The sequence below is a fragment of the Nelumbo nucifera genome, chromosome 3, assembly GCF_055504915.1.
Source record: "Nelumbo nucifera cultivar China Antique chromosome 3, China Antique-T2T, whole genome shotgun sequence".
NCBI lineage: Eukaryota > Viridiplantae > Streptophyta > Magnoliopsida > Proteales > Nelumbonaceae > Nelumbo > Nelumbo nucifera.
In genome coordinates, this window is record NC_142651.1 from 68,606,955 (window position 1) to 68,627,162 (window position 20,208).

The 20,208-nt window shown below is 39.4% G+C and overlaps 1 protein-coding gene and 1 pseudogene across 1 annotated transcript; both read left to right on the forward strand.

Moving 5' to 3' along the window:
- Positions 1 to 1,340: 1,340 nt before the first annotated feature.
- Positions 1,341 to 3,459, forward strand: LOC109114231 (RING-H2 finger protein ATL46 pseudogene; annotated as a pseudogene).
- On the forward strand, positions 3,429 to 16,443 carry CKI1 (Signal transduction histidine kinase). The gene is made up of 9 exons (XM_088900381.1): positions 3,429 to 3,524; positions 4,299 to 4,344; positions 4,910 to 5,014; positions 5,160 to 5,356; positions 5,463 to 6,155; positions 9,054 to 9,429; positions 9,900 to 10,474; positions 10,771 to 11,907; positions 15,989 to 16,443. The coding sequence occupies exons 1-9, from the start codon at positions 3,429 to 3,431 to the stop codon at positions 16,211 to 16,213; spliced, it is 3,450 nt and encodes a 1,149-aa protein (XP_088756507.1). The 3' UTR covers positions 16,214 to 16,443.
- The last annotated feature ends 3,765 nt before the right edge of the window (positions 16,444 to 20,208 follow it).

Here is a 20,208-nt window from a genome sequence, read left to right on the forward strand (position 1 = left end):
GAGGCTGGCCGCGTCGGCACCCCCTTCGAATGGAGGCGGCGGAACTTCGGGCGGTGGAGAGGTGAAGCTCGGCTCAGCAGGCCCAAACTTAGTACCCCCGGAGGGGGGAGTTTGGTCGGGGCGCGACCTCTTTACTTTGCGCCTTTGGTTGCTTGATAGAAGGCAACGCAAATCAACACCAGACATGATGGCTGCCAAGAAGAAACCATAAAGTATCAGTTTGGTAAGAACAAAGTATATGTATATATACACAACATTGTGACAAGGTACTACGCGACCTAAAGAAGCAACCTACCAGGGCTCAGGCCGGCCTGCACAAGCTTCTCCTGGGTCAAGTAATCCGAACAGAGGAATCCAACTGATGCCCAGGACAGCATCGTTTTTTGAGTGTCGGGGTCCAGCTCGACCCCGGAGTCCTGGATGGTGCCCCTCCAAGAAGTAGGGAAGGGCCACCCCTCAGGGTTGCGGACCAAAAAATAATCCCGCTTCCATGCGAGAATATTATTTGGAAGCTCGTATAAGAGCTTGTAGCCACGACGAGGAGAGAAGTAGTAGAGACGCCTCTCCGGTGGAGCCCCGGGAGTGGTTTCTTTATACAAAGGATAGCAGAAAAAATGTCGAGGTTCAAGGGAAGACAATATTCACAACACAAGGATATAGTCCCAACCATGTTCCGAACGGCGTTGGGATGAAGCTGATTGATGATGGTGACGTTAAAGTGGTTTAGCACCTCCACTATCAAGGGGTGTAGGGGGAGACGCAGGCCAGCCTCGAGCTGCTCCTGGTAGATAACTATCTCATTGGGACCATGTTCCCACGAAAAGTTACCAGTGGGAAGGCAGTAGATGAGGTCCCTGGGAAGGTGGAAATAGCTAATTAGAGACCTAAGTCTCCCCTCTGTCATGGAGGAAGGGCTGAAAGTATCGGGCTCCCTTCCCCGGGAAGTGGAGGCTCCGTCACCGGAGGTCTCCCGGGCCCCCGGGGCCTGTTCCCAAGTTCCCCCCGAGCTCGAGGGAGCACCATCATCCTGGTCATCGCCCCGTTGACGAGTGTGGTACAAGTACCCAGACATGATTGATAGTAATCGAGACTCACCGAAAGGGACGGGACGAAGTGAACTGAGGAACTCGAGTAGACTTGATAGATGCGCGACCTCAGAATCCGAAGACAACAAGATGGCGTGAGGGAAAATGAGTCCCAGAGGGCCCTTCTTTTTATAGCCTCCACGCCTCCGAATCAACGGCCCAGATTAAGGTGGATCCGAAGGTTCGCAGGTGTACTGACCGCTGCCTTCTGAAAACCGAAAAGCGATTGGCTGCACGTCTCTTATGATTGAGGTAATGACGGCTGCACGACATCCGGAGTTAAGAGCCACTACAACACGTTTTCGGAGTTCGAAAAGTTAGAAAATCTCCTGATTCCCGCGAACGCATTTAATGTGAGTAGTCAATCAAGTTTGAATTTTGGTCAAATCAGTCCATCATACTTCATGAACTCCTTGCGCTAAGGCAACACTCTCAGCTCAAAGAGTGGGGGGCAATTGATGGAGGATGATTTGGCCCAACCTACGAAACGATGACACATGGACCTAACTCAGCACGAGCGACAACTCAACATCATAGCCTGGTAACAGCTAAGTAACGAGCCTATAAAGCAGCTCGCTACAACACGAGCTCTGGGTTCCCCTAAGCAGATAAGTCATTCCAGAGACCAATTCTAATAAGGGTAACCCTGAAGTACTCCTAAGCTCGCTACAAAGTAGCTCGCAAGTGAGCAGCGCGAGTGTTTCTCAGGAAGCTTCTATCTGAGGAACCGTACCAATCAGACTGCGCCACGTCCCTTGACTGACGACGCAGTCCCTGTTCTTTCGACAGTCTGCACCCATGTCTCTCAGCAGGCAGAGGCGTGCCTGCCCTTTGGAGACGTGTCGCCCATCCGAGCAAGGAGTACGTCGCAACGGCCACCTGCGCAGCCCTGGCAGGTAACGACTGTGGCAGGGGCCCAGTGGCGGTTACGCCCGATCTGACAAGAGTGCCCCTATAAAAGCCCTTGAGACAGAAGGGAAAAGGGACTCTGAGACTTTTGAATATTTCCGCACCCTCGTACTTGAAGACTGAATCTATATTTGCTCGCGAGCTAATCTCTCGAGCACAGTGAAAAAGTGCGACCTACACTCTTTGCTTTCGCACTCTTCTTTTCTCCTTCCCTAGCGTTCTGACTTAAGCATTGGAGTATTCCCACTAGGTATATCCTCGGGAATCCTTCTTTTCATCTTCTCAGGTGCTATCTGTTGCCAACAAGGAGCCAGTCAGCAGCTAGTTAGGAGTGCCCGGATTGCGCATCATCATCACCCTTCGTTCATCGGCCATTGGAAGGAAGCTCTAAGTTGGGTTTAGCGGCCATTGGAAGGATTCTCAGAGGCTCCTTGCGTTCAACAACAGTTGAGGGCCCCATTTGTTCATCGGTCTCCTTCATTCCCAAGTTTCGATCATTGGAGGCCCCCTCCGTTTACAGTTGGAAGGAAGCTCGAAGCTAGGATTAGCGGCCATTGGTTTTTTGACCCACCCACCTCCTCTCGCTCCTCTGCTTTCTCCTATTTCTTCTTCCCCTTCATCTTCATTCTCATCTCCTTATAATAACAATAATTACCAGAAAGAATCAACTCCATCATCATCTAGCAGTGGAATCAGCCCTGCTGTTCTTCCTATTATAGTTATTCTAGCCGTTATTTTCTTCATCTCCGGCCTGCTCCACCTGTTTGTTAGATTCCTAATAAAGCAACAGTCTTCCTCTTCGACATCTCAGTTTAATAGATACCTGGAAATTTCTGGCTCTGATGCTCTCCAAAGGCAATTGCAACAGTTCTTCCATCTACATCACTCTGGTCTAGATCAAGCTTTCATAGATGCTCTCCCTGTTTTCCACTACAAAGAGATAATGGGTTTGCAAGAGCCGTTTGACTGTGCAGTTTGCCTATGTGAATTTTCAGAGCCAGACAAACTGAGGTTGCTTCCTATGTGTAGTCATGCTTTTCATATTAATTGTATAGACGCATGGCTCCTGTCAAATTCAACATGCCCTCTCTGTAGAGGGACGCTTTACAGCCCTAGCCTTGCCGTTGAGAATCTGGTTTTTGATTTTGACGATTTAAGGGAGGATAGCGGGGTGTCCAGGCGAGGGAGAGGATGGGTTTGCTTTAGTCAGAAACCAGTGGAAATGGAGGAAATTCTTACTCAGGTCTCTTTGAACAAGCCAATCCTGATGAATTTCTTGACCTGGAAGGTCAGTTTGATGAAGAAATGCAATTGGAAGGAATAAGAGATGCCCTTCATAACAGTGGAATGTTTTCCATGGAGGAATTAGAGGAAGGGGAGATACCGGGCTTCTGAAAATTTGGAATTCGTTGCCTCAAGGCAACAAGAAACCAGATGCTGTACCAAGCATCATCTGTTGAATTAAAAAACGGTGGCTCGGAGCGATTGCTGGTGCCGGAGAGGGATGTGGAAGAGGGTAAAAAAAGTCTGGTTTGAAAAGAAAAACAAAACATCAAAGGAGGGTTTAATGAAAAAACCAAAGCCCTAGACAAAAAACGAGGGTTAGAGCTTACCTGATGACCGGAGTGATCGCCGGTGCCGGAGATGGGGGCGAAGATTCGAGCTCGGGCAGAGAATAGGGCTCCGATTTGAGCTTGGGGGGAATATGGGAAAAGCTTGTAGAGTCGCAGACTAAAGCCCTTTTGAATGAGTTTTGCAGCTAACGGGCAGGGTTAACGTCCGTCTATTTAGCGTCGCACGCAGGAACGCTCCACCGCGTACGACTGGACAAGTGTCTCGCACGTCGTGTGGGGTGAAGCGCGGTGGGGGGGCGGTAATGCGAACTCGGTGGAGTTTCCCGTAAAACTAATTTGTTTAGTGGGGTCGAGTGGTCGACGGGGGTTTCGAATGCCGTAGCAGGCTATTCGAGATTTCGTTTTCTGAGGTGGACCTACCCATAAAAACCCCCATTTAAACCCAAAAAATCCTGTACATTAGAAGGGGAGCCGCTGGCCCACTGCAACCTATTGTTTGAAAATCAACTAAACTGTTTGAAACTAACTGCAATTCACTATTGTTCCACTGTTCTACGCCATTGTGAACCGCCATATAGACGCCATTGTCAACTGCTATTTAGCCTTTCTAGTTTCTACTTCACTGTTTTTACTTTTTTGTGTTTCTCCCGAGAAGAGGAGGCAAGAGAGATAGAGAGAGAGAGAGAGAGAGAGATAAAGCTTGTCATTCTGTTTTTTTCCATCTTGGTAGCGGAAGAGGAAGCCGTGGTTGCGCTTGGATCCCAGGCTATTGTTAGGTAAGTTGTTTCTTTCGTTTTGCTGGAATTCCTGGTCTTTTACATTCGATCAGACCTCATGACTTCCCCATCTCTGTTCGTTGATAGAGTTAGACCTTAGTATTGACTTTCCCATCTCTGTTCGTTGATAGAGTAAGACCTCACTTTTTCTTCATCCCTTATTATACTATGTCTTGAGTTTCTAGTCAGGTTACCCCTTTAGAGTTCCCAATCTACATCCTCACTTTTTCTTCATTGCTGTTTTTTGGCAAAGTTATCATGTGATTGTTAGTGAAATTGAAGTCTTACCGTTTCCTTTTTGTTTGATGATTGAGTATGCTTTGCTCGTTGATATGCACTATTATTTAATGAAGTTTGATTTCTCTTTCTAATGTTAAAGTTTATTCTTGAATATTCATTGCCTAGATGATGCCCAAGTAGGTGGATAGACACCCTTGTGTTGTACAACCTTGGCTTTGTGTCTTGATATTATGATTTTACCTTGTGTTAGCAATCTGCCCTCTTTTTCATTTTTAGTTCTTTTATAAATCTGTTACCTAATTTTTATCTTCAAATAGAAACACAGGATCAGAAGTGCATAATTTAGCCATTGACTCGGCCATAATCAAAAGTTTCAATGAAGCTCAGTCCTTCAATGGTGTTGCGGCCTGTTTGCTTATTCATTGCTCTGGTAATTCTTTTATAACATTATGATGAAATTTATTGTCTATAAATTTTGTTATATATGACAAAATAACTAACCTGAAGTTGTACATTCTATCAAATTGACATGAAGGGATTGGTGGTGTTGCTAATTCCTAATTTAGTTATCACAGCTTGGTATATTACAACTAGTCGGATTGAGCACACTGTTAAATTGATTTCAATTGCTGCCCATAACCAATCACGCTTGAGCATTGAAACAAGAGGAAAATTATTACTTCCACTAAATTCATCAACTGTGGATGTAGCAAGAGTTTTAAGTTCCTATCTTAATGGGAGTGAGTTGTCATTCTCTACAGTAGAGACTAAGGTTAGTGTGTATCTACTAATACTATTATTAAATGAAGTTACTTCCCATAACCAAACTTCTATGCAACTAATAAAATGCAGTTATTGCATTTCTTGGTCTGTTGCAGGTGGCTCCACATTTGTTTTTGATATTTTTGGCAGTTCCAGATTTGACACAAATTTCATATATTGGAGTGGATGGCATCTTATTCTCATATTACAAGCACCACAATCAAACTCTTGTAGTGTATTCTAATACCTCAAATTCTTCGCTTGGGTCTACTCAAAATGCCACTATTGTGCATCATTGGTATACACAACTAGTAGATCACGAGACTGGGAAACGAGTTGGACAAGCACTTACTTTGAACTCTGTGGCTATTGTAAATGAAGCATGGTTTCAAGAAGCCTTGAATAGAAAAAATGGATATGCTTCATTAAGGACAGCATGGATTGAAGCTAAAGATCTCTTGTTCCTTCACACAGTTTCTATAAATGGAAAAGGGGTGATCTCTCTTGGGTTTCCAGCAATTGCTTTAAGAAGTTTGTTTTCTGATATATATCTTTATGGTGGGTACTTATACTTGGCTACAAGAGATGGGAAAGTTCTTACACAGACCGGGCCTCCAAATACTAACATAATATTTGATAATAAGATGGTCTCAATCCAAATAATGAAACCAAATAGTGATTTGGTGGGTCGGGTTTTTAACATCTCATGTGAACCTCAAAATTGCACTTTACAAGCTTTTGGCGTGAATGTTTGGGGATTGAAGTATACGTTATATTGTGGCCTTCTTGAACTTGGTGGAGTTCAATTGGTATGTTATGATTACTTATTACCAATAAACTTATCCTGTTGCTTTTCTTTTTTAACTAAAAATAAATTTGTTTATGTTTAAATGAACATTAGGTTGTTAATTGTTAGTTTAAAGAAGCATCCCCCAAGATATAATGTAATTTATATGAACATCCTACTTTCATTTAAAGAGGTATCCCCCAATGTACAATGTATAATTTTTAGCTTCGCAACTTATGATTTTAATGCCATAAGTTTTTATGAAAAAGTAAACTAACACTTTCATTTTCTAATTTTTTTGATAGGTAGCTAGGCACATTTTGTTGATTTATATAAAAGAATATGGATTTTCAAATATTTGACAGCCTCAACTACCCCAACCAATTCATAGTTGTGTGTACAATCTTAGGGGTCCACATCCCTTGATGTAACTCCCCCTCCCAAAAAAAAGTTGGTTTCTGTTTACCTTTGTTTAGCTAGAGTGTTTTCCATTCTTTTTTTTTTTGGTCTTGGTGTCCATACTATTTGAACCCTTAGTTCTGATATTAAATGCTTTATCTCCCTTTACATGTCTATACATCCATAGTCCCCCCTTTTTTGTGTGTGATCCAGCCTACCACTATATGACACTCCAACCATTAGTCGATATAATTGATGTAGGATGGGGTGGGGGTCCTAGTGATTTAACATCAGTGATGGGCTTTGTAGGGGTGATGGAAGGGCTTTAAGTGATTAGGAATAAAGAATGTGGATGGAAAAGCAAGTAGATAGCTTGCAGAGAAATTAAAAGAGAGAGAACTCTTGCTGTTGGGGTAAACAACAATGAGAAAGGTCAAGACACAGGTGGAGAGAGGAAAAAAAGAAAAAAAAAAATTCTGGCAACAACCAGAATTCATTAAGCCAAACTTCTTTTCTTCAAATCAATTCCAATTACAGTGATCCTATTTATTGACTCAACTTATAAGTTATGAACATGGATGTCCCTTTACAGGCTCCAATTTTGACTAAGAAGCTTACCCATAAGTCAACAACTTCTACTTGCTTTGAAATTAAGACAGATCCATAGGTAACCTAAGGCTGTGTTTGGTTTGACGGAAAAAGTAGGGAAAGGAAGGGAAAGGTAGGGACACCTTTACAAACCTTGTATGAGGTTTCCCCACCTTTCCCTTCCTTTCCCTACCTTTTCCTTCAAATCAAATATAGCCTAAAGGAACACTCCAATAAGGACTAATTCCTCAAACAATTCTTAACAACTCATTATTGATCTCACTAAGAGTAACTGGCTTTATAGACACCAGAAATTGCTAAAAATAGTGAACTATGAGTTTACTAAAAGTGATAATTATGAGACTTGCTGTAACTAGTAAGTCTGAAAAATTACCATAAATAGTAAATAGTAGCTTTGCTCTCGATGATTCTCCTTTGCCCACAGGTTTTGAGAACAATTTTTTTGGTAATAAAAATAAATTTATTAAAGCAAAAATGAAAGTACAATAAAGGTGACCAACAGTAGGGGCAACCGAACAGTGGGATTTTTTTTTAAATCGATCCGATCATTCGGTTTTTGTAAAATCCTGAACCGAAACTGAACCAAAATCAATCAGTTAACCGGTTGATTGGTTCGGTTCTTTGGTTTTTCAGTTTTTCTATCTATTTGCTGGTTTAAAAAAATGCTTAGTTATTGGTTCATAGATAATGAAAAAAGAACAAAAAGCAACATCCAAATGCCCAATATGGTAGATTTTCATAAAAGAGAAAAAGGGAATTAATTCCATGTGAGTGGAATTGACAACATTATGGTGAATCAACACTGACGACAACGGAGAATTGATATGCAATTTGATTTCATCAAATTGATATAATAACGGATAAAACCTAAAATCATGTTTGATGTAGTAGACACATGTTAACCAATATCATCAAATTGATATGCAATTTGATAGCCTTATTTGGGTTAAGCCCTTGTATATGTAACAGGTAGACACTACTTAGACTGCTTATTGAGCTTTCTGAATGACCCAGGTATCTTCCAAGAGAAAAATCAGTTTGGGAGTGCAAATAGGCCTCACATCTTCTCATTAGCTTCTTTCATGGGGCAAATAAAAAAAACCCTTGATGTATGTCCACAATAAACCCTTATTTGTGGGCAAGTTTTATATTAAAAATCGAAAACTTTGAATGGATACCATTAGTTGGGGAAACTAACAATACAAGATGGGGTATAGGGCTGGTGTTAATTTTGAAACTGAACATGTGGTCAATGTGGAGGCCTAGTGGGTCTTCTACTTGGAGGATGGTTTGTATCATCTCCCTCCATGGGGCTGAAATAGTGTAGGTCTTGTATTGGCCCTTAAGTTTTATTTTGTTTTGCAGTGCAGATGAAGTAAAATTAAAATCAGGAGCAGAAGTGATCTAGAGTTTGCATTCTAATTCATTTGTGTGCAATTGAAACTGTAATGCAAACAATTGAAGCATAAAGGGAAAAATAATCAGGAGAATCAATAACCATAATAGTTAATTGAATGGACAAATATGTCATTGAAAAATAAGGTTGCAACTGATTACCTCTTACTGCTTTATGTTTTGGAGTTTTATTCACTTGACATCAGCCTTCCATGTTCACTATTGTAACTTAGTTTTTGAGATATTTACTGTTGTAACATACCAAATTTAAGGTGGTTTATCTTCTCTTATTATCATTGTTCCTTAGTTTGTGAGATCCTTTATTCTCGTAGTCATCAGAATGAAATAAAGGAGAAGAAAAAGACAACAAAGTATGGATACCATTAAAAAAAGAAAACAAAGAGTGGATGGCTCAATTTCCATACTACTATTAATTCATTTTAGATTAAGGCTACAACTTCAAACCATTGAATGTAACTCAACAATTTTACTGTATTTGCTATAATTTGTTTTGTAGGTTTATGTGTATAGCTTTCCTCAGAAGGGATTACTTGACCTTATTCATGGGGACAACAAGCTATCATTTTTGTTGTTGTTAGTGATGCTCGCTTCTGTTGTCCTCTCCATTGTTTTTTTCGTTCTATTCATTGTTAGAGCCGCAAGAAGAGAGATTTTCCTATGTGGAGCTCTAATAAAACAAATGGAGGCTACTCAACAAGCAGAGAGGAAAAGTATGAACAAGAGCCTTGCTTTTGCTAGAGCTAACCATGATGTTCGTAATTCTCTTTCTGCAATTACTACTTCAATTGAGCTCTGTTGTCATGAGGTTGCCCCTGATTCTGATTTAAAGAGGAATTTGATACAAATGGATGCAAATGCAATGGATCTTTTACGTAAGCTTATATGTTTCTGATCTTGTTCTTCCATTTTTACATTTTATATTAAATTAACGGCCAAAATAATGCAATAGATATGTTGGTTTTGATCATTTGTTCATTGATTTCAGTTTACAAAATCTTATAGGTTGTGCCATAAACTGAGATTTATGAAATGGAATCTCATATATCTTATTTAAGAGCAATTTAGATAATTCTTTTACTATAGTTACATGTTTTAATGATAGATGGGTTAAATGCCATGCATTTATAGTAGATTACATTGACTTCTTTTTGCATAAGGTAGAGTATGTGAAGAATTCTACAATTATCATGTTCAAGGTTCATTAAATGCAAATAATTCAGCATTCAATTATGTCTTCAATATACAACATTTTTTCTTATACACTTGTATCTAGATTGTGAATTTATGTTGTTTTCATTGATTAATTATATATGTTTATGTTTGCTGAAAATTTTTGTTTCAGGGATATTAGATTCTGTTCTCGATACAAGTAAAATTGAAGTTGGAAAGATGCAACTTGAGGAAGAAGAATTCAATTTGGCAAAACTCCTAGAGGATGTAGTTGATTTGTTTTATCCCATTGGTGTGAAGAAAGGAATAGATGTTATATTGGATTCTTATGATGGTTCTCTTTTCAAATTTTCTCTTGTTAAGGGTGACCGTGGGAAACTCAGGCAGATACTATGTAATTTACTTAGCAATGCTGTGAAGTTTACATCAGAGGGCCATGTTTCAGTTCGGTCTTGGGCTAAGAAACCAAGCCTAGAGAATTGCATACTTGCTTCTAAACGTGGTGGTTTTTGGAGTTGCTTCTCAAGACTAATTTACAAGAGTAATAAAGCATATGATAAATTGGGTTCACTTCATCCAGTCCAACAAAATCCAAATTTTACAGAATTTGTATTTGAGGTAGATGACACTGGTAAAGGAATTCCAAAGGAGAAGCAAGAATCTGTATTTGAGAATTTTGTTCAGGTCAAGGAAACTGATCTTGGACAAGAAGGCATAGGACTAGGACTTGGTATAGTTCAATCATTGGTAAGTAGGACGATAGGTGCTTCTGACTTTGTATTTACATGGATATTATATTAAGTTGGTCATGGATATAATTTATTGTTACTCTTAGAATGGCATAAGACCCTTTGGTCATTGAGATACCTTTATGAAATGATGCAATAATTTTGTATTAATTGCAGCATTTGAAGTATATTTACTTTCTTGGCATTTTGGATGCCTAAGACTAAAATGTTGACTCAACCTAGTGACTCTCTATCTGTGATCTTCAAATAGTGTTTTTATTCATATTTCTTCTATAACTTAAGATTATGTTGCAGGTACGTCTTATGGGTGGAGAGATAGTAATTGAAAATAAGGGGATTGGTGAAAAAGGCACTTGCTTTAAATTTAACATTTTTCTTGCTACAAGTGGGACCACAACTGTTCCTGTTGTACAAGAGGAAGATACTAAATTACAAGGTGATCACTTAAATGATTCATATCAGTTGGGGTATAATATTTGGAACCAAAGTCCCAGGTCAGAAGGTTCTCATGTTGTGCTCCTAATTCAAGGTGATGAAAGGAGACGGATCTCACAAAAGTTGATGGAGAGCCTAGGCATTAAAGTATCGGTTTTAAGTCGATGGGAACATCTATCACCTACCCTTCAGAGGATGAAGAACAAGTTGCGCCTTATCCATTACAGTTCGTCAGGGAAATCTGAGTTGGGTTCGCTTAGTGATAGTTTGGGCAATTCACCATCATATAATCCTAATGTCGGAGTAAGAGATGGGTGTGCAAGTATCAAAGATGGATCTGACTACATTCTGCCTCTCCACATAAGAGCAAGTTTTAGAAGTGCTTTAAATTTCCTACTGATTGTGATTGATGTTAGTGCTGGACCTTTTTTGGATATGCGTTCAGTTGTGGCTAACTTTAATAAAGAGCTCTATAATCATACTCAATGTATGGTTGTTTGGTTAAACAAATCAATTACTTGTGACCCTGATTTGAGAAGCATCAAAGAAAACATGCTAGCTTCATATGAGCAAATTGTATCCCAGCCTTTTCATGGGTCCAGTTTATACCGAGTACTAAGTCTGCTACCAGAATTTGGTGGTACAATCCAATTTCATTTACCCAAACCAAGGAGGGAAGCCACATTAGAAGTCACACAACCATCTAGAGATCCCAGTCTATCTCCAGAGCAGATTCATGCAGAAACCAATTGTGGAATTTTGCAACAGCACCACAAGAAGCCCTTGAGTGGAAAGAACATATTGATTGTTGAAGATAGTGCAGTATTGCGCAGGCTGAATTCATCCCTTATTTCTCGTCTAGGTGCTGTTGTTGAATTTTGTGAGAATGGGGAAGAAGCAGTTGACCGAGTTTTTGAGGCTCTAAGTAAAACTTATCAAAGAGAGCAAGGGCCTTCTGTAGTTCTTCCTTATGATTATATTTTCATGGACTGTGAGGTAAAGTGTAATTTTCCCTTAATTTTTTAATGGATTATTAAAGAATTCATGATATGGCTGATCATTTGTTAAATTCAAACTCATTGTGGTTTATCTTATGGGTATAAGTATGATTTTTTTCATTAATAGAATTTCATAAGGAATGATGGAAGAAAGATACCATCTTAGGTGATAACAAGATATCCAAACAAATAACTCCTTCACCTCCCCAGAAAAAGACTAAGGGGCCTTCTGATAATGGCTGAAGTGTCTAAACTGAATGATTTATTACTTTGTCTTTTAGTGGATAAAATAATTTAATAATAAAACATTTGAGTTTTATATTAATCAATCCAACTTCAGTTTCAGCTATTAGGAGCTTACAACCACCTTAATAAATTTATCCACTTGAACACAAAGCATTAAGTCATTCTGTTCAGCCATTTCATCTGTTATCGGATGGTCCCTAACTGCTCTCAAACAAGACTATCACAAACATTACGAACAAAAACTCAGAATACGACCACACATCTTTAGAAAAAACACAAATCACTCCATAAAATCTTTAGACCTCCTTTAACATTTTTCCAACACATTATTTATCAAAAAAATACATTTTTCCAACACAGCCAACCCTTAAAATTTCTACAATTCATTCTCTAAACTCTATTGTTACCTCTTCTAATCACCCCCTGTATATTTCTGTTAGAGTCGACTAAAGAGGGGTATTTTAGTCTTTTCCATCTAAGTTATGTATTAGTTATATGCCTCCTACATATGCAGGGGCATTTCTGTCTTTGTACACTTATTTGTCAAACCTAAATACATGGTCAACTGGGTTAGACTCTTTGTCTCTTCAGTTCGGCAGTATTCTTCTTCTTCTTCTTTTTCTTCTTCTTCTTCTTCTCTCTTTCTCTTTTCTCAGTTCGACTGAATAACACTATCATGGTATCAGAGCGCCGCTGATAGAAGTTGATTACAGCTTTCTATCAATCTCCTCTCTTCCCTTCCTTCTTTTATTTTCGTTTTTTTTCTGCTGTGAGAAATCTGGGGTAGAAGACTGGGCGAAACCCAGATTTCTGCGGCAACTTCTAGGGTTTCAGTGGACTGCTGTCAACAGTAGAACAGTTCGAGTGAACAGAGAAAAAAAAACATTTTTTTTTTTTTTTTCGTATGGACTACTGTCACCATGTGTGACTGCTGTGGTGGTTGAGTAGGTGCAGTCATGGTAGTCTGAACCCTCTAATGAGCAGTTTCAAGAGGGATTCTCTGTGGTTTTAAATCTGCCTGTTCTCAGTACAGTGGTGTTTGAAGTGGCTGAATGTATGCTAGGGCAAGTTTGTGGTGATTACAAGTGTGCTGGTGTGGTAGTTGAAGAACGGTAGTGTAGTGGTTGGAACTTTTTTGTGTGTGATGGGCAGAACCAACTTCGTAGACTGAAATGGCATCGATGGGTGATGCGAGTGGTGACCAGAAATCGAGTGTGATGATCTCCTCTGGTTTTTTGAGTGTCCAGATGACATCCATCAAACTCAATGGTGAAAACTATGTTCCGTGGGCCAAGTCGGTGGAAGTGTTTCTGAAGGCTAAAAAGAAAGTGAAACATGTACGGGAGGAGAAATCTAGTGCTGAATCCCCGGGTTTTAGTGATTGGGAGCAAGAGGATGCTCAAATTATGACGTGGTTGCGGAACAGTATGGAGACTAGAATCAGTGTTAACTTAATGTTTTTAGATATGACAAGGGATATATGGGAACATGCCAAAAGACTATTATGGACAAGACAACACTACAAGGGTTTATCAGCTTTATTAGGAATACTTCAGTTTGTAGTAGGGAAATTAGACTCTTGGAGAATATTATGCTAGTATGAAAAATCTTCGGGGTGTGGCATGGGGGTCTGGGGGCGGAGCCCCCGGCTTAGCCGCTAGACACAAAAAAAGCAAAAAAGCATCAAAGTTTCAAAAGGCTCACGCTTGGGTTGAGGTGCACCAGGCGTGCGCCTTTTGAAAGGGCTGCACATAGGCCTTGGGTGAGGCGCGTACCCTGAAATGCACCTCCCTGTGCGCCTAGGTGCGCCTTTTAAACCATTGGGTCTCTTAGGGGAATGCATGAATTAGCTTAGGACCCTAACTAAATAAGCAATGTCGGAACGTGCCATAGACAAATAAAGCAACCTTCCCACTAATCTCTGAATCTGTTTTACATCTTTCAGAGGTTCATCATTACAATCACCCAGGTTATGGTCAACATCCATAGGAGTATCTGTTGACTTTGCACCTAGCTTGTTTGTGTCTTGTAATAGATCAAGGATGTACTTTGAGAAATGAAGATGGTCCTTTTTGAACAAGAAACCTCAATCTCAAGAAAGTACTTTAGTGAACCTAGATCTTTCACTTCAAATTGGGAAGCTAGGAACTCCTTCAACTTTTGTATTTCCGATCTCTAGTTCCCTATAGTGATGATACCATCCACATACACTATCAACACTGCAACCTTTCTTGACACCTCTTCACAAAGAGAGTGTGATTAGACTGACATTGTTTGAATCCTACTTGCTGGACTGCCATATGAAACCTATTGAAGGGGTAATTGGCATAGGAAACATCATATTTTCGACTCCCATACTAGCTGTACTACGAGTTGGTGTGATCCTGGATGAAGTAGAATCATCATTTTCCATTAAAGAAAAAATCTGTAGAGCAAACACAGGAACCATAGATGCAAAAAACTTGTCCCCACTCAATTACAATCACTCATAGTCACTAGTAGGGCACAAAACACCAAACAATTCTGCTTCCGAGAAAAAATACTGCTGAAATTACACTGCAGCAACTAAACAGTCCAAGAAACTAAGTTCTAGTCACCATTGGACCACACACCACATATACCAATCAAAAACAGCACATACCTGTGACAAAGGGGATTACATACCTCTGTACAGTACCTGTACGAAGGTACAAACATCAAGAAAGGAGCCTTCACAGCATCGACTACCTTCTACTAGGGTTTCCTTGGTCTTATGACCAAGGAGGAACCCAGAAAAAATAGTGAATCAGTGTTCTGACCAGTCTGATTAGGGTTTCTATTCTTCTCAGTCCAAGAAATCAGCAGTCTGGGTGAGTAGTGTGATTCAGAGGGAAAAAAGAATTCCTATTGCCCAGAACCTTGCTCTGATACCATGTTTTCTTCTAGAAAGAGAGAGTAGGAAGAGAAGAGAAGAGAAGAGAAGAGAAGAGAACAGAAGAAGAGAAAATCTTGGGCTGGCGGCACCCAGCTTTCTATTTATCATAACACAAAAAAAATAAAAGAGGAAAAGGACATATCTTCCCCTGGCAGCACACCCTAATAAGAAAACATTAAATAAGACTAAGAACATACTGAGAGAGCACACTAAACTGACACCATAAGCAACTCTAACAGCAGAAACAACTCTAAAAGAACTCTAATAACATCGACCAACCCACCCAAGCCTGACTTAGCCTAGTTGGAACAACTTGACCAAAGCCTAGCCCAAATTGTGTTGGGTTAAGCTTTGGTTGGGCTTGGGTTGGCCCAGGTTACACTCCTATATGTAGTTATCTTGAATAAGGAAAATTTAAAAAATGCATATGCTTTTTGATGCATCTAATACCTGCAGGGTTGACCTTTGTTTTTGCCATTCTCAATATTCTCAATACTTTTTGCTATTTCTTGTAAAAAGCTTTGGTATTTATTACTTGTAGTTTAATGACTAACTGTGTGTCTGCTTGTAACTCAAAACCAGAATATTCTAGAAAAGAAAAAATTGCATCCGAGTCTGAGCCTGAGTCCTGTTTGTTAGTTGACCTTCACATGCACCCGGATATTATCTTTGGGACACATATACCTGCTATTTTTCATGTTTATTATGTTTATGTTTCCATTTCATTAAGTAATGGTGAACATCTTGTAAAGAAATCTGACATGCTTGCCAATTTAGATTCCTCCCTATGAAAAGCAAAAACTTACCCAGTCGATTAATTATCTTTAAGAACCATTCAAGGAACATATAGATGTGTTTGAACTTTCTCTTTTTTTATAAAATTTTAATTTGGTTTATATATACTATTATCATTTTTCAGATGCCGATAATGGATGGGTATGAAGCAACTAGGCAAATACGAATGGAGGAGAAGCGGTATGGTATTCATATTCCCATAATAGCATTGACTGCTCATGCAACAAGTGAGGAGAAAGCCAAGACAAAACAGGCTGGAATGGATTTACATATAACTAAACCAGTAAAAGGAGAAAGTTTGTTGGATGTCATCCGTATGATTGATAGTAATCTCCCATTTTCTGTATGATACTAGTAAATGAAAATGTTTGTTAGATATCATCTGTGTAATCAATAGTAAATTAAAATGTGTGAGTTGGTTCCTATATTTTCTTGTTTTTCACCCAACTCCTTGGGTTTTCTTTTGTTAAAATTGAAAAGAAAAGAGAAAAAGAAATTAGAGAACAAAGTAGATGTTATTGCATTGCCTAGTTTTTTAAGGATAATCTTGAGTTTGATAATTCAAAATTTTGACCTTAATGCTTTCTTAAATTTTTGAGTGGGTTTTGGAAAAATTCTGGTCCAGATATTAACTTAAACTCATAGACTGTATCTTTAGACACTAGTTGTAAGAGTTAGTTTCCTAGTATTTTTCTAATTTCACAATTTTTTTGGTTTACAAAGTTATTGTTTAAAATGAATGGGACATCATAGTCCATATACATAGTTATTGTTTAATTTTATATGCTTTTTAGGCATTTTAATTACTAACATTACATGTTCGTGCAGTGAGAAATCTTTTATCTTATAATCAGAGGCAACCGATATGTTACACAAAGTAACATTTCTAATTTTGATATAGCTGCAACAATTCTCTATGAGCTCAGAACTTCAGAAACTTGCAAAATGTTGAAAAGTTCTCTTTGAACTTTTCCACTTTTGGACCTCAGTTTCTGGAGATATATGTGATGAGCAGCAGTACTACAACACCTAGAAAAAAGTCAATCTTGCAGATCTGGTGGGAGGTGCAGGTCTTCTGATAATATGCAGAAAAAGGCGAAGAAGTTGAAGGTGATGGGTGAAGAAATGGAGGAAGAGGAAAAGGATTTCAAGGAGCAAGAGGAGAATAATGAGTTGATTTTAAACCAAGTGAGAAAGTAAAAAATTGGATTTGGAGAAGTTAGTAGAAAAGGAAGTTTAATTAATCAAAATGTTGGGACTCTTTTTTATGGGAGGGGAAGAAGTTGCAAGAATTTATTTTTTGGACCTAGAAAAGAAGAATGGCTTTGATTGATATTTCTGGTATGGAGTTGTGATATGTATGGGTTTAGGCCGTTCGGCGTTTTTTGTTGCGAGGATTCGGATTTTGAAGGTCTGGATGGGGAAGGTGTTTGTGTCTAAAGGCTCTTTTTAGGAGGGTGGCTGATTTTGGGGGCTGCTTTTTTCTTTTTGTGGGTGACATCTAATCACCTTTCTTGTATTCTCTTTCTTTTTCTTATTAAAATTCTTTTTTATTTATAACAAAAAAATATTGTTTTTTGAGAAACTGAGTATGTTGTAGAAAATTTGGTATTTTAGTTAAGAGTAATTCTTTAGAAAAGGGTAAGGAATTAATTCTGATTATATTCTATTGATATGTATTTTCTAGTTGAATGGTTTGTTAAATTTTCATTGAGAAAGGGCATGGTAGAAATCCAGATAGACTAATGTCTTGCACAATGTTTTAAAACGTGGAGGTGTGACGCAAGACATGTTAGATAGTTCTGTATGCCTTTAGTTTCAATTCGATTTGATGTATTTTTGACATTTAATGTAAATAAATAAAGTGTATGATTCATGTTGTTTGGTATAATTTTGTGTAAAACCCTAAAACTGTACACTTATTGAGGCTTATGTTAGTTTTAAATGTTTACAGCCATTGGATAAGTCTGGGAGATTTATCCTGCCAAGGCTGATACTGATGTACTACCAAGTGATGAGATGGCCTATTTCGGCCACCAGGGTAAGACCCAAGGCACATGTAGTATGGATTATTGGAATCTTTGAACCGGACCAGATTTCTAGTATTGCCTTGGACCTTAGAGACAGATGGGCAAAAGTGAAAAATTACACCTAACCCTTAGACTCGATTATGACACTTCACTAGGTGTCGGATCGGATTGTCTTTGATATGTCAATCGATGAGTTCCTTAGCGAGGATTAAATGAAGGGATGAGATATCCATCCTATGGACGCCCAAAGATTGCGGAATAAGGGGCGAATTTCAAAAAATTTCTCTTCCTTCAATTGGGAATCGTATTCCTTATTTAGAAAATCATATTTTCAAAGATCAATCTTAAACCATAAACTAAACTAGATCTGAACAAAAAAAAATGGGAGAGGAATATACCTGATACAGAGATGTAATATTTCCCAATGGAGGTGTTCACGCCCAAGGAAGAATCTAAAGACTGCTCCCACTGAAGATGGCGCAATGCAGGGTGGAGCAGAATCAGCAACGTTCTTCCAAAAGAACTTGACCCTTCTTAAGGATCAACTGGACGACTTGAGTACAGTTCCAACCAATCTTTTCCCTAAAAGATTGAAATCAAGATCCAATCTTGATTATTCCCAAGAACTGGAGATCGAACTGAAGGAATAGCAAAAGCAGGAAGGTGGCGGCATGAGAGAATTCGCAGTATGCAGGAAATCTCTCAATCTCTTTCTTCAAAGAGAATAATGCTATGAATGTTGTTGTGTAGTAGGCTGCCGCCCCCTTCCCCTTCCCCTTTTATAATCTCAAAAGGGATAAGCTCCTAATCAGATTAGGAGCTGCTAATCCAAATCATATTTGGGTTAGAAGTCCCTTAGTGATAAGTGATAACCCTTATCTTATCTGCAGATAAGATCAGCTGTCTCCTAATCTAATTAGGAGGTTTCCAGATCTAAATCTTATTTAGATCTTGGACTCTCTGAGTGGATAGGGTCTAAGCCCAATCCTTTTAGCTGACCCACTTCAGAATTCGCCCCCTTTTAAATGACTGATCAAATCAGCCCAGTTCGAAATGGGCTTAAGGTCCATTTAAGGTTATGTACTCAAAAGGCTTCCAAATTGCTGCCCAGTTGGGCTTCCTTGTATGGCGTAGGACCCAAGCATTGATCTACGCATCAGCCACATGGGTTCGGCCCAGCCTTTGTTACAAGGCCTGGCCGAATACACTGTTAATGACAGTGCACCCCCTGAAACCCATCAAATGGGCTCTATGGGCCCAACACTTACACTAAGTGGTCCCTGGGCCAAGCCACCTTGTAACACCCAGGGACTGTGGGCAGATGCAAGATTAGCCCATCAGGTATTATCCTCAATGGTCTTACACTTAACCTCTCAGCTCATAATGATCATACACTGCCCGACAAGAGAGGACCTCTCCCTCGGCTGCAAGGAACAGTGTTGCACTCTCCACTTATATGGATCCTGGGAATTAAAACCTTCTTGCAAACATTTTAGAAACCATACATATATATACTTTTATATCTTATATAAAATATGTTTTGCAAAACAAATCTCAACGGTTGAAATCGGCTGCCGGCAGTCTTGGTTTCCATCAGTGAGAGTGCATCCCCGATCATTACCTTTGTCCGACAAAGGGGCTGATCTTATCACTATGATCACCCACTCAGATGAATTCTCGGATTGTCCCAACATACCCAGGTTTTGACCCCCGCTAAGGATCTCACTGATTGGTACATTAAAGACAGCCCAATCCGACACCTAGTGTAGTATCATAATCGAGTCTAGGGGTCGGGTGTAACTTTCCAGTTTTGCCCATCAATCTCCAAGGTCCAGGGCAATACTGGAAATTTGGTCCAGTTCAAAGATTCAATTAATCCTACACTGTATGTGCCTAGGGTCTCACCCTGGCAGCTGAGACAAGCCACCCCAACCGACTTGGTGGCACTATAGTGTCAGCCTTGTCAGGATAGGTCTCCCCAGACCGACCCACTGGCTGTGAACATTCTAAACTAACACGAGTCTCATTAAGTGTCCAGTTTAAGGGTATTACACAGAAACATACCAAGGGAACATGAATCAAATATGTATCTTTATTCATTTACAATAAACTCATAAAGTACATCATTCTGATTGAAGCTAAGGGCATACAAAACTGTCTAACAACTCTCACTTGCACTTAGGTCCAATCAGGTACTAGCCGGAGTCCCATGCTTTCCACGTGTTTCTCAAACACTTTCTGTGATAGTGGCTTTGTCAATGGGTCTGCTACATTTTTCGCTAACGCTACTTTCTGATCATCAACCTCCTGTTGT

What these genes read in the sequence shown, in the direction of transcription:
- CKI1 (XM_088900381.1), top strand. Translation starts at nt 3,429, where the DNA reads ATGCTGTACCAAGCATCATCTGTTGAATTAAAAAACGGTGGCTCGGAG. An exon ending in TCTCTACAGTAGAGACTAAG is followed by an intron (nt 5,357 to 5,462) that starts GTTAGTGTGTAT and finishes GGTCTGTTGCAG; the next exon opens with GTGGCTCCACATTTGTTTTT. An exon ending in TTGGTATAGTTCAATCATTG is followed by an intron (nt 10,475 to 10,770) that starts GTAAGTAGGACG and finishes ATTATGTTGCAG; the next exon opens with GTACGTCTTATGGGTGGAGA.